We start from the raw sequence: 21,189 nt of genomic DNA, 5'->3' as shown, positions 1-21,189 counted from the left end.
TCTTGTTGGAGTGTAGACGCAGAAGGTATGTTCGCTCGGGGCGGACAGGAGACGCTCGTGTTAAATGACTCTCCTAATACTGAGAAAAAAAAATAATACTCAACACGGAGGGCAAAAAGAAAAAAAAAACAAAAAAACTGGAGCGTCGTTCCAAACACTTCGTCGTCGTTTCTAAAAGAAAGATGTACCTGCAGGGATCTTCTCATGCCGGAAGCAAAACTTAAAGGATGAAAACGAAGAACAATAATCCGGGAGGCCAACGAAGAAGTTACATCCGTAATAAAAAAATACGAAATAACAATAAGAAAGTGAATGAAGTTTGTCTTCAGTAAATGGTCGCTAGTCCAGAAGTGTGGTTGTCCTTTTTCTGGTTCTCTCTGTCTTTCTCTCTCTCTCTTTCTTTTCGTGTACCTTCGTGTACCAGAAGTCCTTTGGAGAGACCAAGGCAGTCGGCACATCGCCCAGCTCAGTACTTTCTAGCTAGGCAGTGAGTTCGCTCTAGCAGTGCTCGGTATGGTGGCAGACGTGTGCCGAACAGAAAATCAATAGCATGTCACTTGTTCATGACGCCGGTGGCACCGGTACCCTGCACCTGGTGCCATCGGGTGGCGCACAATGGCACCCCGCGTAGAAGTGCGTCCTGCATGAGCACGCGTAGTACGAGACGCTCTCATGCCCCGCGCGCTCACACACAACAGAGAGAGAGAGAGAGAATGACGTTTTAATAGTAAGCGGTTAGCCTAACATTAATGTGTTGGCTTTGTTGCTCACATACAACCTCACTCATACATATTCACATTCACACATATTGTCCTAAAGCAACACTTATGTGCGCTTCAAAGTACGCAATTACATCGGGAGCATCTTCGGTTAAGGAGATATGGTCACAAACGTGTAAGCAGAGTCGTCGATTTTAAGAAGTCGAGTAGAAAGCGCTGCGTCTTTTCACGGTGGGATCGTGAACCGCTAGGAAATGTCAGGTCATCTGCAGTTGCATGTGCCACGCCGATCGCCCGGAGACGCTAGAAAAGCGTATCTCTTTGTGATTGAAAGTTTGTGCACTCCAGAAGCAGGTGGTTTTGGTCGCAGTGGACGGCACATGTTGAGCAAAGCGGAGACTGCGTGACTCCAATCTTGTATAACCACGCGGGTGTCCTAGCACTTCTTGTACGTAATCGGAACAGGGTTGTAGCTTCCAGGCGCGATAGTCCCTTCGTTATGCATGGGTAGTAAGTACCTGTATCTAGATGCAAAGACGCAATGTGTCGGCGAACAGCTGCACTATGTTGGCGATGGTCGTCAGGTGGTTCGAGCGATGGGGTCCGATGATGAGCTTGTGCGGCTAACCGATCAGCAGCTTCATTTCCTTTGATCCCAATGCGACGGGACCCACTGAAAATGCACCACGAATCCGTTTGCTTCCATATGTTGGAGGGGGATTCTGGCACTGTTGGTTGTCGTCTCGGTACACGTAAGAAGTCGTCTAAGAGCACACCGGGAGTCTGTGATCACCACTACGTTTCTAGGATGGTAACGACTTAGTGCGACGAGTGCCTCTGTGATTGCAACAATTTCTGCTGTGGTTGAAGAGACCATGCGATGAAATTTGTTATTCCATTCGCACTGCAGTTCAGGGATCACAAAAGCAGCTGTACTGCTTCGTAATGATGCATTCACTGAGCCATCTGTGTACACTCGAAGAAAGTCTGGATAGGTCACAGAAAGGTGGTCTTTTGTGAGAGCCTTGGCCACAACTTGTGAAGTTTTGCTTTTAGAGTGTAAATTTGGAATGGTCTCTCTGCAGATGGGCCCATTTTCAATCCAAGGGGCCAGCCGCAACGCTGTCGGAACAACAGAAACTGATGGGCGCCAACCTAGTGATTGTAGAGTGTGAAAGCATGAATTGAAGTGTGAGTAGCTCCTGTTGTGCAGCCTCTGAAGGAGTCTCCGTCCCGCAGGCGTTTCGAGAAGACGAAGGAGCTGAATAAGAAGTTCCTCAGTAGCCTTCAGACATAGAGGTGCAGCTTGACTTTCTCTTTATATAAGCTCGTTTCTAGCGGCTTGAGGTACACCAAGAGCAGCGCGGATGCCTTTCCTGTGGAGCCTCTCGAGCCTCTCATATTGTGTTGATGAGGCAGATGCGAACGGTAGCATATACAGGATGCGACTCAGGACAAGTGAGGAATGAAGTCCAAGCATTGATCGTGGGGCATTACCCCATGACGCACCAGCCACTCGGCGTACGCATTAGCTGCGATAGAGGCTGAATGGAACGAAGCATCAACAGCCTCTTTCCAAGTCAATCGAGCATCGAGTGTAACGCCCAGAAACTTGTACTTTCGCACTTGACGAAGTTGTTTTGTTCCAAGATACAGCTTCAAATTAGCTCCGCGGCGATGGCGACCCGGAAATAGGATGTACGCGGTCTTTTCAGCTGCCAGTTGTAGTCCTACGCTTTGAACGTATTGTTGGACGCAGTGAATGGCTGTTTGGGCAATGTCACGAAGGTTTTGATGGCTTTGACCCGAGACCGATATGCAAATGTCATCTGCGTATAGCGAAATTTCGATTGGAACAAAGAGCTTAGGCAGTGCATCCGGAAGGCCAGCCATGATGACATTGAAGAATAGTGGTGATAGCACGCTTCCTTGTGGTAAACCGCGAGCGCACGAACGAGAAGTGCTGAGGGACAACCCGAGCTTTATCTTCAGACTTCGGTGGCTCAACAGGTTGCTGAGGAAGCCTTGGACGCGACCAGTAATTCCCATGGCTGTGAGAGATCGAAGAACTGCTGAGGGATCAACATTATCAAAAGCCTGTGTGACGTCAAAAAATACTGCCAGTGTTTCCAGACTTCCTTGATTGGTATTGTGCTCGATGTCACTTCAATATCAAGAATGCTGTCTGTTGAGCAGAGTCGTGGCCGAAAGCCAGTCATGCAATGTGGGAATAACTTCTTTGTGTCGATCCACCACATAAGCCTGGCATGCACAATCCTCTCCATAAGTTTACACAGGCACGATGTCAAAGATACTGGACGATACGAGGACAGGAGAGCTGGATGTTTAGAAGGTTTCTTGATTGGTATTATCCATGCCGTGAGCCAGATGTCTGGTATTTTGCTAGTGATCCATATTTCATTGAAAGAATTCAAAATATATTCTATGTAGGTGCACCGATTAAAAGCCCATGCAGGGGGGCTTTTAATCGGTGGCTTCACCTGTTGTGTGCCAGAGAGAAAGAGAGGGATAGAGAGAAAGAAGAGTTTATTAAGGAAGGACAGAGGTGTTAACCTGAACCTAGGTTCCGGTTGGCTGCTCTGTACTGCGGAGAAGGGGGAGGGGGAAAAAGCACGACGATGCTACAATAGCAGCGCTAGGCAAAAATACATTTTATTATGTTGTTTTTTTTTTTTATTCTAAACTGGATATTCAAGACTTGCCTACGAACTGACGCAAAAAGTGACTGCAAATGTAGCCCGATTGGGCCTTAGTACCAGATTACGCTTGCCACACAAGCTAAGCTGCAACACAGCAACAGAAATACATGAAAGCTGCAGATGCACTATAGTCGGTGACAGGCTCAGGGCGAAAGAAAAGAAGGCTGGTGACGGGGAAGCAGGCGGAATGCTGGAGCGAGGGGGATGTTTCCTCCTCTTTTCTCTAGCAATCTATCAGCTCCCTCCTCCCCAGCCTACCCCTCCCTCGCCCTAAACCCTTGACCTGTCACCGATTATAGCATATACAAAGAATACAACGCAACAACACAATTTGAAAAAATCTTTGGAAGACATTCAACTTTATTAAAGGCCATTAAACAAGATTAAGAAAATACATGTCCGATTGTTTCCTGAAGGTTTGCGGAGAGGAAGTGTTCCAATATATCAATTAAGTCAGGGTAAGTTCAGTAAGTTTAGAATTTGCCCATTTAATAGTTGTGTGCCATAGCTACACTCCGTTTCACGATACCTTGGCGAAACGTGGAGGCTACGACCCCCGCTGTCCAATAAGAGTGTCGGAATAAGAGAGTCAGGAAGGTTTTGTAGCATCTGATAGCTGATTTCATCAGGGCCAGGGGAACTTTTCCGCCTACATGCTCGCAGAGCCGCCTCAAGTTCTTTCGCAGTGAATGCCGTATCCAGAGCCGATGTTGAAGTGTCTGGTTGAACGTTGCTTGGTGGCTTGCTTTGAACTGCTGCGTACCTGTCAGCGAACTCTTCAGCAATATTGGCAATGTTGGTGCCACGCGAAAGAGCCAAGGAGGCGTAAGGTGCACGCGGTTTTCTTCTACCGGAAAGGCTGTCGATGATGCGGTATACCTTGGAAACGGGAGTGTGCATATCGGAGCTGGACCACAGCTTTTCCCACTGCGCTCGGCTCAGCTTCTTTGCGTAGCGGCGAATAAAAGCATTGATGCGATTAAATTCGGTTTTATATATGCCAGCTCCCGTGCGCATAAGAGATAGCTGCGATCGCCGCCGTGCAGCGCAGATATTTTGTAACGTGAGATCGGGTGCTGGGAAATACTCTGGTAGCCGAATTGTTTTTGTTGCTGCCTTCTTGCTTTGAATTATTGTGTCCACGATACTTAGATTTGAGTCACCAAGGCCAGAGCGAAAAGTGTCCCAATTTGTGACAGGAAATGTTCGTTGTCGGGAGGTCTGGTAACCTTCCATAGAAACAAAAATTGGGAAATGGTCGCTGCCCATCGTGTCAGGAACTATTTGCCACGTTACTTGAAGTTCCGACGAATGTGCGGTCACATCGATGGCACTAAAAGAGGCAGGATATCTGAAAAAGGTAGGTGATCCGTCATTTGCGATTGCGAGCTCTTCAACCTCAAAGATTCCGGCCAGTAGTCGTCCTCGTTTATCAATTCTTGCGTCTCCTGACAATTCATGATGAGCGTTCCAATCGCCACATATAATGACTGGCGTTGGACAGCGTTTACAGAGTTATTTTATTATAGCGTCTACCGCTACCTTTACACGAGGCCGTACATAAACCGAAACGACGCTAAGATATTTTTCTCTAACTTTCACTCTGGCCGCCGCTAGGTCTATCAACTCTGCGCAAAAATCATCAACTGGTATCTCTATGTCAGAGCCGTATATGTAGAGAGTTTGGCCATTCGTTGGGAAGTATAGGAGACAAATAAAGCGGCGCCATTGGCCGAAAGCGGGCTGGGCGTGTTCCAGGGCGTCTTCAGAAATTCGAATGTGACCAACCAGAAGCCGGAAATAATACCCTGGCGGTGGTCGCAAGAAACAAACCTGATAACTGCATTGAAGTAACTCTCGATGTCTGAAAATATGGTACACGTGATGTTTCAATCACACTCATCTAAAATGATGGTGGAAGAGTGCGACTAGCGGAAAGATCGACATAATCCTTACGCCAAACGCCGAGCGCCGAGAAACTGTGGTCAGAGCGGTCACACTCTGTCCGCGCAAAACAGAGTTGAGCGGCGCATTCGTTTCTTACATCTTTCTGCATGATCATGATGAAACAACACGTGAACTTTATTTTCAACCACAAATGTTACTACACTTCACTCTTACACACTTATTAAAACCATATACGAACAGAGACCTTCGATGATCGATCGGCTCGATCGGCTCAGAACTGTTTCTCGCTACCACCGCTAGGGGATTCTTTTCGGCTTCTGGTTGGTTAAGAGAGCATGCCAAGCCCTCTTTCCGAGTCTGCCGCACGTCCTGGCTCTGCTCGCACCTCCCATTGACCAAACTCTCTACATATACGGCTCTGCTCTATGTGAGGCACTCCATTACGCACATAAAGTGCTGCGCTACCATTGGGAAACGATGAGATCGATGGGTTTTTGTACACATCGTACCCGGAAATTGTTCGCTGCAGCGGTAAGCCCGCTTCACATAGTGCAAGAATTGGGATAGGCATTGTCTGTAGCAGTAACTTTAACTCGGAAAGACGGGGTTGGATTCCAGCGCAGTTCCATTGAAGCAGCAGTGGTACTTTTCTTGGCGGCTTTAGATTCCCTCCACTGCTTATGGCCTCAAATAAGGCTTAGGTGGTGAAGAGAGTGAGGAGCGTTGTCAGTATTGAGTGAGAGGTTCGAGCCCAGGGTGCAGCGATTGAGGCAAGTACATTGCAAGATAAATTGAGTATGAGCTTCATAATCGAGGTCCACGTTGTCTCGACAGTCTCTGTTTCCATCTCTGAAGTGTTTTTCTTTGCATGTCTTGGTTCCTGCTTTCGTTCAGTCACCGTACGTGAAGGCTCTGGATTTGGTTTCGTTTTGGCAAAGATGACTGGAATGTTTGGTTCTTGGTCTGCCAGCGCAGCGGCGTACGTTATTCCTGGACGTGGAGGTGGAGGTGTCTTTTGCATTTCCATCTCCTTGCTTGGCTCTACAATCAGTGGTGGGTCAGTTATTTTATGTTGGGTTGTGAATTCTTCTCTGCCAAGTTGCTCTGCTTCAGCTGCTGGAGTGCAGATTTCGCCGAAGAAAAGCTCAGATCGTGGTTTTTGGCATAGGTTAGAATGTCTTGTTCATGTTTCCACCTAGGGCATAATGGTGACGTTGCCTCATGGGAACCGTTGCAGTTAAAGCACTTGGCGGGGCGATTCGAGCAATCGACCTTTTCTGTGCCTGTTATTACGTGACACTCACCGCATCTACTGCATCCAGGAGGTCTCTTGCAGGCAATGGCGCGATGTCCGAAGCCACTGCAATTTTTGCACTGGATCGGCCGCTCCTTGAAAACTGCCACTGAGTGTCAGACGTGGCCAAGGAGATCATGGGATGGCAATTCGGTACCAGCGAAGTTAATCTTGACAGACTCGGAGGCACCCAGTCTACGCAGTCTTGTTATGCGAACTGTGGATCTGATGTTCTCAGTGATCTCGGCGTCCGATAGGTTGGTTTCGACATGTCGAATCACACCTACTGCCGCAGAGCGCGAGGAAGGTTCGTAGGCGGTTACTTGTAGGCCGCAGATGGACGTGCAGTTGAGAAGCGTTCGCGTTGTCTGGCCGTTTCGTGTGTCTACGGCGATTAAATTGAGTCTGTCATTGACGCGTACTTCGATGATGCACTCAGGACAAAGCTTTTCTAGAGCTTTAGAGATCTTGAGGCCTCCGAGCGTAGTGATAATCTGATCAGGCTTGTTTGATATAAAGATTACCGTCAGCGACTCAGTGCTTCTTGAGGTTGTGCAATTTCCTGAAAGATGCACTGTAGATGAGGAGGCAAAGCTCCCTTGCTTCTGCTTTTTTTAGTTGATTTAACAAGGTGCCACTTGCCGGACGCATTATCCTCGGCGTCCATGTCGGCGATGTCACTAACGGATAACGGTGGGAAGAGTTCGTAACGATTGCCTTCAGGGAGGGACGAAGGACCAGCATCGGTTGGGCAAGTTTGCTGACCAGGCGTGATGGCAGAAAGGGCTGCTGAGCTGTCACTTGAAGGAATCTTGTCCTCTCCGGCTTGCTGGGACACCATTGGGGCTGGAACGAGGGGCCTGAAAGGGCGCCCTCCCCGACTTCAAAGAAATGCGATCCAAAAGTAGGGTTTCAAGAAGCCGCGAAGGAACAGAGCGTCCGCTTACGACCACTTTTTCGTCTTTCTCTCACACGACAGTTGAGACGCTTCACACCACGCCACGCGCCTTCGAGCAGAAATGCGCAGGTATCCTGGCTACAGCGCCACTTCTTTGTCATGAAGCGGCGGCACGTGGAACTACCCAAGAACGCCCAGAGCTATTTATATTATATCTCAGTATAAACGGCTCTGGGTGCACCTACCCCTATAGCCACTATAGCACGGGAAATGAGCGCCAGCGCCACCTGGGAGGTTCAACACGATGTGTCTTACCTTTCGGTCACCGTTTTCCCACTACTCAGTGTTCAAGTTCACTTTAGTAATTAGTCGTTAGTTGTTTATACACCGGGAGGTTAGTCTGCCAGAAAAATTACGACATTCTTTCCAACTGTAGATGAGACATTTAGCGAGAGCAGTACAACTGTTAGCCCGCGGTCTTTAACGTGCATCACACAGTAGTGATACACGACCGCACGCCGGTACAATGCTCCTTCAGATCAAAACTAGCAGGGGTGGGAATAAAACCCAGGATCCCTGGATTCTGCAGCATTCACTGAAGTATGAATCGACTTTTTATGAATGTTACGAAGAAGGGAAGAAAGAGGAAAATGAAGCTCTGTAGGCAGATTGCACGCGCCCTTACCATTGTTTTGTCGGACGCCTTAAATGGCCCGTCCACCGATGACCAGCAGTCCGCGATCGGTGTTCTAGCGACACCGCAGCCCCTAGAACTTCCGGTGACGGGGTCTAGGACTCCTCACGGAGTCATCGGACCATGGACCCGGCCGTTGCGTTGGAGCTGCAGGTTCAGCAAGAATCCACGTCGCGGTCTCGCATCTGCACCGTCATCGCAGTCATGGCGTGCATTGTCATGGGATGCTTCCTGCTGCTAGGCTTCTCGCTCAAGCGGAACGACGAGCTGGTGGCCATTTTGGACCAGTACCGTGAGTACCTCAACCAGCAAGTTGCGTCCAGTACAAATGCACAAGCCGCTGTTGCGGCGGCTGCTGCGCTACGTGCCAGGGGGCCTTCGCAGATCAAACGGGCATTGCCTCGCCACAACGCTTCACGAACCGACGGCGCTCAAGTGGTGTTCCTCAACGCACCTCCTCAGGGAAACCTCACACCGCGGAGAAGAATGATGCATCCCTCTAAGTTGATTGATCAGTCTGGGCATAATTCCCATCGGGAGAAAATAGGTCCGGCCATCGCTTCCAGCAACATTCAACAGCAAGTCGAAAGTGGCTCCCAAGCCAAGTCTCCAAATTCGATAGAACAACACACGTCCACGAATGCGAGAGGCAACGAAAACGCGTCACTGCAGTCGGAGGCAACTCATGCTATTTTCACCGAAACGACGAACGACGGTTTGAATTATACGGCATTATCATTAAGCAATGGTACCGACCCTTCGAGGTTACCTCTAGAGCTTCTCAACGGGACTGTCCACAAGCTCCACGGGACACCGACGGCAGCGACCTTGAAAAAGGTGCTTCAACACGACCTATCAAATCCTGGTGGAACTGGTCGTTTAGTGGTGTCGAAGATGTCGACTCTGACGGAGGATTCGGGAGACGAAATGGTAACGGAGGTGGAAGATGAGTTTGAGGGAACTCTGATCGTCCTCGCGAATTCGAGTCAGTCATCGGAGGAAGCGTCTACCGCATCAGCAGTCACGCTTACCTTAGCCAGCATTGCTAAGAGTACTCCCACAAGGCAAGCTGGTACAAACGACACATCCCACCACAAATGATTTTACTGAAGAACGATTTCTGTTCTGCAGAAAAGCCGCACTCGGAGCCCAGCCTCTTAGCCCGCGTGCGAACATCCAGGGAACGTTCTTGGAGCTTTCGAAGTGTGCTTTGTGAATAATGAAAACGCACGCTCGTTGCATTTTGTGCAAGAATTGAGAGACTGCTGAAAATATTGACGATTTCGTTTTAGGTGTGCCCATCAAATAGGATCATAAACAACTGCCATGTTTATTTCTGAAATGCTTCTTGCCATTTTTATAACACCAAGTCATTTTTATGCCTACATGAATGGAGAGTTGTGTGCTGGTACGTAGACTCTACACTCTAAAGCATGCAGTCTTGTCTGGCTGGAAAAGCTGCGGGAATAAATGCTTCGTTTTGTTGTTGTTGCCATTTGCATTTCTCTTTCGAATACGTCTGTTCCTCGTTGACATGCAAATGTTAGAAAAGTAAGTAACTGCATTTCCAATTACTCAAACCTAAATTGTAAATAATTAGTCAAAACTTCCGTGTCATAAAAGAAAATGACTGTATTACTAAAAAGTACCCACTTGCTTTCGCGGAGTTATAGTTGTATGAGCTACCGAAGGATGGCGCAACGTGGGAAACGAGAACAGTGCATCGCTTCGAACGAACATCTCTGTACCGAAAATGGGGAGCCATGAGGGATTTAAATACCTGTTTTATTATTAAGCGCATATTTTTTTTTTTAATAAATGACCGCTCTTTGCGAACTAGACACGAACCTGTCTTCAAGACAACTCTCCCCCTGCGAGATTAAAGTCTTGGCAAAAGGCCACGGCTTCAACATGATCACAACCCGGCCCCCTCTTCCAAAAATGGTTGCCGCTGTGGAAGACGGCATTGCTCGTCTGACCCTAGCGTCCGAGAAGGTGCACGACTTAAAGCGATAGGCATCCTTTCAAAACCTCCACCGAGGCAACGCCACAATCTATCTCGCGATCAAACTGCTGCGCTTCGGAAGCTCCACGAGGATACAGAGAGTGTGCTACTGCCGGCAGATAAAGGGAAATCTACCGTCGTCCTGGACCGGGAGGGGTACGAACAGAAGGCACGGGATCTTCTGGAACGTCCGGCCTATGAAAAGCTCAAGAAAGATCCAACGTCCCAAATTCAGCGGAACATGAACAAGATGTTGTCTGACATTTTCAAGCAATATCCAGAGTCGAAAGCCCTTTACTTGCATCTCATCTGCAGGAATGGCTCTGCGCCAAGCTTCTACGGACTACCCAAGACCCACAAACCTAACGTCCCCTTGAGACCTATCGTGGACTTTACGACCTCACCGCTCCGAGCGCTGTCAAATTACCTACAGTAAAGCCCCTTGATAAAGGCACTTTTACAAGTACCGCCAACCATTGTTGTGGAACCGCGCGAGACACGTGCCACGAGCGGGTGCTCCGCCGCCATTCGCTTCCTAGGGCCGCTCATTTTAGTGCTGCGCCGCCATTTGCTTCCAAGGGCCGCTCGAGACGCGGGTCTCGTGCACTCGCGCATTTGACGCTACTTGCACGACAAACGCAAACATATCGAGGGGCTTTAACCTACACCGGACTATAGCTCCCCTTGTTGGAAATACGCTGACCCACGTGCTGAACACTGGCCACTTCGTGGAACGTGCCTCGCAAGTGAGACTCAGCGATGATGACACGATCGTGTCTTTCGACGTTGTGTCGCTCTTAAAGGGGTATTCACACGAGGGAGAAATCCCGGGGATTTCTCCCCGGCACGCGCGCATCACGAGATGAAAACGCGAGGCTTTTGCACATCGCAAAGCCTGACGTTTTCGTCGTGGGATGCGCGTGCCGGGGAGAAATCCCCGGGATTCCTCCCTCGTGTGAATGCCCCTTTACCAGCGTGCCAGTTCCCTTAGCAGTTGCTGCAGCCAGAGAGGTTCTCGAGAAAGACGAAACATTGGGCTCAAAAACCAGCCTCAGTGTTGATGAGCTATGCCGCCTTCTCGAGTTCTGCCGTGGCAGTACGCACTTCAGCTTCCAGGGTGAGATTTTCAAACAAGTCAGCGGAACGGCAATGGGCGCCTCTATTTCTGTCACGACGGCAAACCTCACAATGGAAGTGGTTGAACAGAAAGCGCTTAGCACTTTCACCAACAGGCCAAAAGAGTTCATGCGCTATGTAGATGACTGTTTTTGCATCTTGAAGAAATCAGAGGTGAACCACTTCCTCAAACACCTGAATTCCATAGAACCGGCCATCTAGTTCACTGTAAAATACGAGAGAGATGGAGTCTTGCCGTTCCTCGATGCTCTGGTGAAAAGGCAAGGAGACAAGCTGGGGTTCACGGTCTACAGGAAGCCAACACACACCGGATGCTACCTTGATTATGACTCGGATCACCCAACGAGTCACAAGACGTCGGTGGTCTCTACTCTCTTGTCTAGAGCAACGACCATCTGCTCGTCGGAACGAGACAGAAGAAAGGAGAAACAGACCATACTTGCTGACCTTCAAAAAACCGGCTACTCAAGGAGTTTTGTTCAACGCGTCGCCCGTCGACAGTGCTGCACGCGCAATAACCATAGATCGTTGGGTGACACAAGCCCCGCCCCATCACGCGCATCAGCGTCCCCTGTGTAAAAGGGACGAGCGAGACACTGGCGCGCGTGCTCCGAAAAGAAGGGATCCAGGTGGCGCACAAGCCAGTGTCCATATTAGGACGGCTCATGCCAAGGCCGAAGGATCGCCTCCCGAAAGAGAAAGCACAAGGCGTGGTCTATAAGATACCGTGTGCGGAGTGCCCCGCCGCCTACATCGGTGAAACTAAATCTTTCCCGAACGCATGCGCCAGCACCAGAACGATGCGCGCAATTTCGATTGCGAGCGTAGCGCCGTCGCGGAACATTGTGAGGTATTTGATCATCGGATCGACTTCGGAAACGCACACGTGATAGACACGGAGCCACATATTCGAAGACGCTTGTTCTTGGAGTCGTGGCATATCCAGAATACGCCGGGGAACATTAACGGGTTCCTCGGAGCCTTACCATCAATTTACGTCTATGGCCTGCGTCACGTCCACAAAACATCACCTCGGTAGAAGAGGAAGGAGAGTTCGAAGCTCGCGCTGGTCCCATTCCATTTTTAGTCACCCCTGAAGGAGTCAAGTCGACCCCGAAACGTTGGGAACTCTTTGTTTCTAAACTTTTCTTTTGGTTTGAGTTTTTTTTTTTTTTTGTTTTTGTTCGAATTGTTCCCCAAACCAGACAGATTTCTGTCGAAGATGTTAACTTTTAAGACACCAACTAGGCTGTTACCAAGGTGCGAAGACACCAAAGCGTAATCTATGCAGGTTCTGCTTCCTCGGGCACGCCACGTGTATTGACCCTTGCATGATGCCCATATGTTAAAGGAGCATTGCAACAATTTTTGTACCTTGCGCAATTACCGCTTAGAACGTATCCCTGACGTTAATGACCTATGAAACACGGGTCCGTTTTTCACCCCACGCAACAGAAGTCACCCCCCCCCCCCCCCAAAAAAAAAAAAAATTAAAGAAAAACGAGCAGCGTTTATCCCCTCAACTCGCAGCCGGAACTAGCATCCACGTGATTGGGAGACGAATATATGCCGCCAATGTTGATCATAGCCACGCGCTGGGGTTGGCAAAGCACAGGACGCGCGCTGAGTTCCATGCACTGTTACGGCTCGGCTATTGTCGTAGTTGCAGCGATTGGACAAGAGCCACTACCCGAATGCTCCTCAAGCTAGTAATTATCACGAGCCCAAATCGAGTGCCCAAGCAATGCTCGGGTCCAATCTATGAACCGCATTCAAATACTGTCATTGGGGTGTACTGCGATCCCCACGTTACGTCATCAAATTTTGCAAAGAAGAGATTGAATAAAAATTATCGCTTTTTTTCCTTGAAATTACACCGCAACAAAGGAGTTTCTTGGCCAGTGACGTTGCGTGCGAGTATCCTTGAGTCCCACTAGTGTCAGTAAGCTCGTGTAAAGTGAAAAACATTTCAATTGAATATTGTTGCACCGCTCCTTTATCTAGTTCAAGTTCTCGTCTGCTAGATTCAGTAGCCAACGCCCGTTAGCATCTTCCCATCCGTCAAGTGTGTGGAGAAGGCCGTTAAAGTCCCCATGATTAAGACATTCCTGCCTTTCTCCAGTGCCTTCATATCTTTGGTGACACACGCCATCGTAGCTTCGTTCACCTCGTCGCGCGCACTCCCCACCGAGAGATAGACAATACACGCAGACACTTGGCTTTGCAACAACTCTCCCTCCACCCAGATGTGATCTCTGCACTCGTCGAGCGTCCTGAGCCACACTGTCGTGTCCCGCCATAGAACCCCAACACCACCACCTCTTCTTTAATCCTGTCGGCGGTTGCAGCCAGCCCAGTGCCAACCCTGGTGCACCGGAAGCTCCTCTAGGTCTCTAAGGTGTGTTTCGGCCACCCCAAAGATGGCAGTTCCTTCAGACTCCAACTGGTTGAAGTGGTCCTCCCACGTTTGCTCCCGTCAAGCTCCTTGCAGGTTGAGGAACCCTACTATCACTGTCATGCTCTTGTGATGCTTTTTCCGTTTCCTCCTCGCGGCTCCACGTTTTAGTCAGTCTTTGTTGGAGCCGCGTTGCCGCTTTACTAATTCATGGGTCCATGAACCCCGATGCCCAGCTGCTGCCGCACCGTCTATACCAGGCCACTAAGCCATAAAGGAGGCATTGTCGGAGACCGGCGCGCTCTGTGCTACCGACATCTGTCGGGGGCAGGTACAACTAGGCGAGCCAGGTCCACGACCAACTCTATACTTACGACCACTCCGTCTGGAAACACTCCAGCACGCACCTTTCAGAGGGCCGAGTTTCACCAGCGCCACATGACAAGGCCTGGAACTCTGTATATTTTTTTTTCGTATTTTCCCGCTGTACCAGGTTGTTTTGGCCTCTATGGTGTTGGCGGGGCGCGGTCGCAGCCAATACCACCTGGTGTTGACTGCGCAAACTTAAAAACAAAAAGCGCTCTAATTACCGAATTCGACTCCTTCAGTATCCTTTAATAGAGAAAAGCACTTTACACAGTGAACGCGCTCGAAAACAGAAACCGCGATCAGCTGGCACGCACCCACGGATAACAGAAGAGCCCAACGAGGTACGTGCATAGAGATCATATGGTAGGAGGACCGAGTTTTTGTGCCTCCTTGTGAGAACGCCTCTCACTAGGCGGCGCCAAAACTCGGCCCTCAGCCTGGACTGGACGAGATTCCGGCAGGCGTCCTCAAAGCACTAGGGAATTCAGGTTCAAGGGATCAGCTCGCAGGCATCTTTAACAACATTGCCTCTGGAATAGAAGTTCCTGGAGACTGGAGGACAGGCAAAGTCGTTCTCGTTCCAAGAAAAAATTGTGGCCAGCGTTACCTCTGCAACTACAGACCACTGACTGTAACCAGGACGATATATAGAACTTTCGTACATATTCTGAAGGTGCACATTACTGCATGGGCAGAGGAAGAAGGCTTGCTTACGGAACTTCAAGGAGGTTTTTGACAAAGTCGCCGGTTGGAAGATCATCTGTTTACGCTAACACAATGTATTAAGGTGGCCCGCAAGGAGCAGAGGACCCTAATATGTTGTTTTCTGGACGTCGTCAAGGCCTACGATAGTGTGCCACATGCCCAGTTGATATGTCGACTACAATATGTTGGCATGCGACCAGAGTGGGTCACCCTCATCCACCGCCTATACAGTGGCAATACGGTTAGGACAAAGTTAGGTGAGGCTAACTTTGAGGAAGTGCTGGTGACAAGGGGCTTACGCCAGGGGTGCCCGTTCTCTTCACTATTGTACATGCTTTACGTAACCGGACTCGAAACGCAAATAATTCGATCTGGACTGCCCTACTGAAAAAAAAAATATTTGGCGCCTATATGAATATAAACGGGTCCATACCGGTAACAGTTTAACCATACCGGTCACCAGTTTGTCAAAGGGGTCGCCTCTGTGGCTCAACGGGGTACCCCGTATAAGCCATAATGTTCACCTATTTGGACAAACAGGTCACTTTTGGCAAACGGGTCACTCGTCTGGGCAAATGGGCGACTCGTTGGGGCAAAGTTGTCGCACGCTTGCTCAAACCGGTGACCTTGCTGACGATTGTGCTCGATACAGACCGATAAGTAATAATAATGATCACCTCTTACAGGCTGACTTACTAATAATAGAAGAATGGTGTCAAACATGGCGAATGGAAGTTAATGTAAATAAAACAAAACTAGAGTCTTTCACCAGATCACAGTCCCCATCACTGTTTTCATATCAACTCAACGACACAATAATTGACCCCTGTACATCTTATAAATACCTCGGCGTTCATTTAACCTGTGATCTATCTTGGGAAACTCACATTAATTTTATTTAACTAAGGCCAATTCATCATTAGGATATCTTCGGCGCAACCTCAGACTGGCCTCACCTGAAATTAAATAATTATCATACATAACATTTGTTAGATCTCGCCTAGAGTATGCGTCTTCTGTATGGTCCCCATGGCAGCATTACCTAGTTATGAAATTAGAGGCAATTCAAAACCGAGCTTTAAGGTTTATTTTCTCAGACTACTCTCGCTTCACTAGCGTAACAGGCAGTGGCGGATCCAAGAAGGGGGGGGGGGGGCGGTCGGGGCGATCGCCCCCCCCCCCAAACGCCTCGCCAGGCACCCCCCCCCCCCCCCCGGGGTTCTTCGTCAGCTCGAGGAAAAAACGTATGCAATCGACGCGAGGGACAAAAGATTAAAACAACGGTGGGTGGACGCGCCTGCTGGGCGCTTCCAAAGTGAGGTTTATCTCCGTCAAAGTCACGGTACGTCTTCCCGACAGGGACGGCGCCAGGAGTTTCGAAGTGGAGAGACAGTGGGGAGGCGCACCAAATATCAGGGTCCTCGACTGAAGGCACACTTCCAAACAAGGCCATGCAAGTCGAGCACGGGGGGAAAACACCTTCAACATATCTGGTCCCCTTTCTCTCTCTCTCTCTCTCTGTCTCCCTCTCTTTCTTTGGAGGTTGTCTGCGAAACATTTGTGCCCTGAAAGCTCCCAAACGCAGACGCCAAGCAGCCTTCCTCAAGGGTACGATCCTATACACAGCGGATTATCCTTCCTCTCTAGCGGCCGCATTTTCATCGCTTTCCGTTTGATGGTTTTTTCGTGGTTCTGGGCTTGTCTTTTGGCATGTCTTTTTTGGCTTGCTTTGAAATGCTGTCGCCCACGGGCTCACTAAGGGTGTGTGCTCATTGCCAAGGGAAGTGCGGAGGGGACGTACCAGGAGGAGACGTTCCAGGAAGGGGGGGGGGGGGATGCAGCTTGTACAACCAGGTGACAAATTGCTTCTCTTCTCAACTAAGAGAGGAAGCAAATGCTCTGGATACAGTGCAGTCGGGGTCTGAGCTTCCCCTGAAGACGCTCCGGACTTCCCCACGACCTTGGCTTAAACATAGCCCGCGTTCGTCCTCGCCTCCATCCCTCACTGAGGATCAGCGCCGCAGCGCGGAATACAGAAAGAAGCCGACGAGCGCCAGAAGGGGGAGATGTTTCCTCTACTGGGCTTCATACTGCCTGCGGTACGACTTCTCGTGGCGGGAAGCTAATAAAAGAAAGATAAACGGTACGAGCATGTCTAAAGGCTGGAGGCTGCTTACACGGGGTCCTCAAGCCGACGCCGTAGGCATTTATTTGTATACAATGCCGTTTCAACTTAGGGTGGCGGGACATATTTTAGGAAAGGCGCCCGCTACCCCTTATCTCCCCTTGGCGCCGTCTTTACTTTTCGAGTTAAACGCGGCTTATGTGGATTGACGGCAGAGCTTTCGCGCGGCTTTGCAGGAGCGAATATATGTGTGTCGAACGGAACACAGGCGGGGCTTGCTGGTTGGCAACTGCGGCTTCGAATTCCCTAACTAGGGACTTGGGGAAAACGAGCCCTTTCAAAGATGCGACTATACAAAAATTAAATAGACAGTGCCTGTACCCGTTCGAGTGAACACCGACTCCCAAATATCCATGCTGCAGTCCGGATCGGCCTTTAGCCCAGTTGAGATTCGCCGACCGGACAACCGCTCTGCCCCATTATATCTCTGCACCTGTCCTCTCGATCGCGACGAATGAGCTAACTACACAGAAACAAGTAAGTGCTCCTTTCATACAGAAAATATCCTGACGAAGTGCAATTGAATATAATTTGAAAGGATCCATCTAAGTTTAAAAGTTATAGTTGCCGAACTGCAACATGCTTTCAAAAATATTCAACAATTATTCGCTTTCGTTCTCTCGAGTTGCATCCAGAACACGTAAAAACACGAGTTTGGGTTGGCCATGCCGCATGCGCTGCGCTCTGGACATTCCAAATATACGGCGAACAACCGACGAACTTGCCTGGCAGCGTTCGTTTCGCTCGCTGCGTCAACAGTGTTTTGACGCCGCGAGCAGCATCGAAGCCGCCGGGCCATTTCTGTCGCTTGTTTGCAACGTATTCGCTCCATTGAAGCAATAGACCTTATTCATTATTAGCGCCATCTCTCGGCGGCCACGGGTACTATCAGAGGCTTGGTGCCATCTTTGAGGCTTCGCCTCCGCGCCGCCCGCCGCAGTACGAACCCCTCTCCCCGCGTTGCGTTCGTGCATGTTCCTGCGTTGTTTTTTTTTTTTTTTTTGTATATTGACGGTGTTAGTTGCTCGAGAATAACTTTTGCGAATATTAAGCTCAAGTTTGTTTTCAGCGGTTTCACTTAGAATCTATTTTTATAAAAATGAGCTTCATTCCAGCCCCAGAGCAGGCCGACTCACGCACTTGTTTTAGGATCGTGCGTTAAGTTGCCTGATCAGCCGATTATGCTTGTTCGCACAAGGACGATTTATATGATATATTTAGCAGAGCCGTCAGCTAGTGTGTGTCAGTTTGTTTTTATTTGGGATTTGCGGCTGCGGGTCCAAATAATGCGAGGAGTTCTTCACCCAGTGCGCATTTATCCAGCGTGTACAGACCCGAATTGCAGAATTCTATGATTGCGGCGTTGAACATTAAATTTTGATTTCCGTTGTCTTAACCTTAGGAATATTGAAGAGATCATCACACACACACACACACACACACACACACACACACACACGCACACGCACACGCGCACACACACACGCGCGCACACACACACACACACACAAAAAGACACGAAAATAAATATATTATATCGATTTTTATTTAGTTTCTTGGGGAGATCATCGAATGGTAGCTCAAAACATCATTATAAGGAGTGTGTGTGATAAATCCCGAATTTACAATAATAGTATAAAAAAAAACCGCTGAAGATCTATACTAGCATGCTCACCAAAGCGTATGTGAGGCACAAAAGCGTAGAAGGAAATGACCGGCGTATCGCGGCAAGGCAAGTATACGAAATATAGCGTATGAAAAAAAAAAAAGATTTTACGGAAAGTTGGAACATTTTTCTTTTATAATCATAATAATAATACTAAAAAATAAACTCAGTAATAGCGCTTATATACTCCTTGGCCCCTTGAGAGAAAATGCATGAATAAATGTCAGCGACATTTTAATGTGCTCCTCCTGGTAGCGCGGTTACAGAGAGTTAAATTTCATGCTTACTCGCAATAGGATATGACCAGTGCTCATAAAAGTGGCTGCTTGCAGTATTGGCTCCAAATAAAAAAGCTTCTCCCGCAGCGCGAGCCCGATTTTTTGGGAAGCGAGCAAGCGCGACTGTTGAACTCGCCAACAGGTCCACAATTGCAGTCAAGAAGAGCCCGCTTGTATGCTTTCGTCTACATCTCTAAAATGTTTCTCGAAATATGAGAGTCGCGTGATAATAATGATACAGCGTAAAGTAAGCGGGCGTTCACCTTTGCTTTTTAGTGCCGTTGTCTTTGTCATTCATGTGTTAAACGAAGTTGTTACGTTGCCAAGCTCTTCTGTACTTTGCATCAGCCTTCAATCAAATGTAAGCCTTACTTGAGCGGGAAAAAAAAACACAAAGAAACAAAAAAAAACCTCGAACCAGTGTATCTGAGTGATGTTGACTGGACCTCGCCGTTCCTCTGCGCGAGCGAAGCTACGATGCTAGCCAACATCGAGCTCCCAAAAAATCACATGCAATAATAGATGCTCGCTGTTGTTACATGCAAATATCATAGTCCTTCATGTCATTGTGGAAAGTGTCATATATTAAAAGCGGTTTAAAAGCCTTGCAAAACCACAGAACACTAACGCGCGGGTGGTTCTTGTTAGGAGCATAAATAGTGCAGGAAAGCGCTACGGCTATTAAAACGTTGGCTATAATACCTTCAACTTGAAAAGAAAACAATACGATTCGAATCTTTACATCGGTTGTTTTTCATTTTATTTCCTCGTTGAATACAATAGCGGAACAAAGCAGTCGTGCGGTCGCTGCGCGTCGCTTTCACGCGCCGCAACCGGCCACAGCGCTTTGCCAGTCGCCTCAAAGATGGCGTCGGAATGAAGGTTGGCGCCACGTCCGATAGATGGCGCGCGAATCTGAATAAGGTTAGGGTGCCTACATGTCTGTCTGTCTCAGGGTGAAGACATCCATTGTTGCCCTGAATGTGCCAGCGCGTGACGCTCTCGCGCACTTGGTGCGTGACTTGGGCGGTAAAATGGCGTCTATGCATTAGCCAAAGCTACGCGCTCGTGCTGAGTGACACCGGATTGCGCGCACTTCAAAATGCATAGAAAGAGCGATTGGGCGGAAAAATGGCCGAGATGTCACCACTCAAGCAAAAGCGCGCGTGTGTATGAAGGCACTCTAAATAAGGTCTATTGGCGACAATGAAAAGTGTGTTTTAAAACCATGTTCTGCATTTTGGCACTGAATATAAAGTTCTAACTACTATGCCAAGCTTAATCTTACAGAACAGACGAGTTCTAGATTAAAACGTTTTTCGCATTGCCATTAGCTGCATGAGCTTCCTCCATATAGTTGGCAAAGGTTGGCTCTCCGTGCATGCTCTGCGGGTGTAACGAAAATTTATAAATATTCAAGCAAAAGGAGCCCAAAAATTGTAGCCCCGCCGGGGATATCTGAGCCATCAGGTTACACTGTCTGCAATTGTCACAGCCGCTATAGCACTAAACATTCATCCCCAGTATAGTTAAACTTCTTTTCTTATTTCTAGCGCGCTGCCACGCGAATGGAGTAATCCCGTTTCCTATGAACTACAATATTCCTTGCGTTATGGTCTTCAGAAAGGATAGTGCCACCACAATTTTCTAGATACTTACCTCTAGCGTGGTCACCCAAGGGTTCTAATTCAAAGAGTTCATCCCCGACAGGTAAACCGATACAAAAGCTCTCAAGATCTATATTATGTTATCAGAGTTTAGTAAAAACGATAACTCCACAAAAAATATAAACACTCCCCCCCCCCCCCCCCGCCGTTTTACACTGAGGAACCGCCCCCCCCCTAAAATGGAGGTCTGGATCCGCCCCTGGTAACAGGCCTAAGGAGCAAAGCTAACCTTCACACACTCTCATTTAAGCGCGTTCTTTTTCGACTAACCCTGTTTCATAAATTATACTATAACAATGCCTCTATTGGAGCATCCCTTTTCCTTCCACCCCACAGCATATCTCTCCACCATGATAACTCCCGCAAAGTTCGCCCGATTGTTAGTTTAACTGTAGCATTTTATAATTCATATCTGCCCATGACAATCAAGGACTGGAATAAATTATTCGATAGCGCTGTAACCGAGACTAACTCTGATAGATTTGCCGAAGAACTGATCAATTACCTTAAACTTACAAACATGTCTATCTGCTAATTTTTTTTCTTCCT

General features: G+C 48.5%; 1 protein-coding gene across 1 annotated transcript in view; it reads right to left on the bottom strand.

The window, feature by feature from the left end:
* Positions 1-7,482, bottom strand: part of LOC115324104 (nicotinamide N-methyltransferase) — a 107,237-nt gene extending 99,755 nt beyond the window's left edge. Inside the window, exon 1 of the mRNA XM_040216775.3 lies at positions 7,284-7,482. Within this exon, the coding sequence (XP_040072709.1) occupies positions 7,284-7,482 (199 nt within the window). The remainder of the gene's footprint in view (positions 1-7,283) is intronic.
* Between the last annotated feature and the right edge of the window lie 13,707 nt (positions 7,483-21,189).

This window comes from Ixodes scapularis, unplaced genomic scaffold, assembly GCF_016920785.2.
Source record: "Ixodes scapularis isolate PalLabHiFi unplaced genomic scaffold, ASM1692078v2 PGA_scaffold3__209_contigs__length_174095766, whole genome shotgun sequence".
NCBI classification, from domain to species: Eukaryota; Metazoa; Arthropoda; class Arachnida; order Ixodida; family Ixodidae; genus Ixodes; species Ixodes scapularis.
The sequence above is the reverse complement of the archived record's forward strand: the minus strand, read 5'-3'. Positions and strand labels throughout refer to the sequence as shown.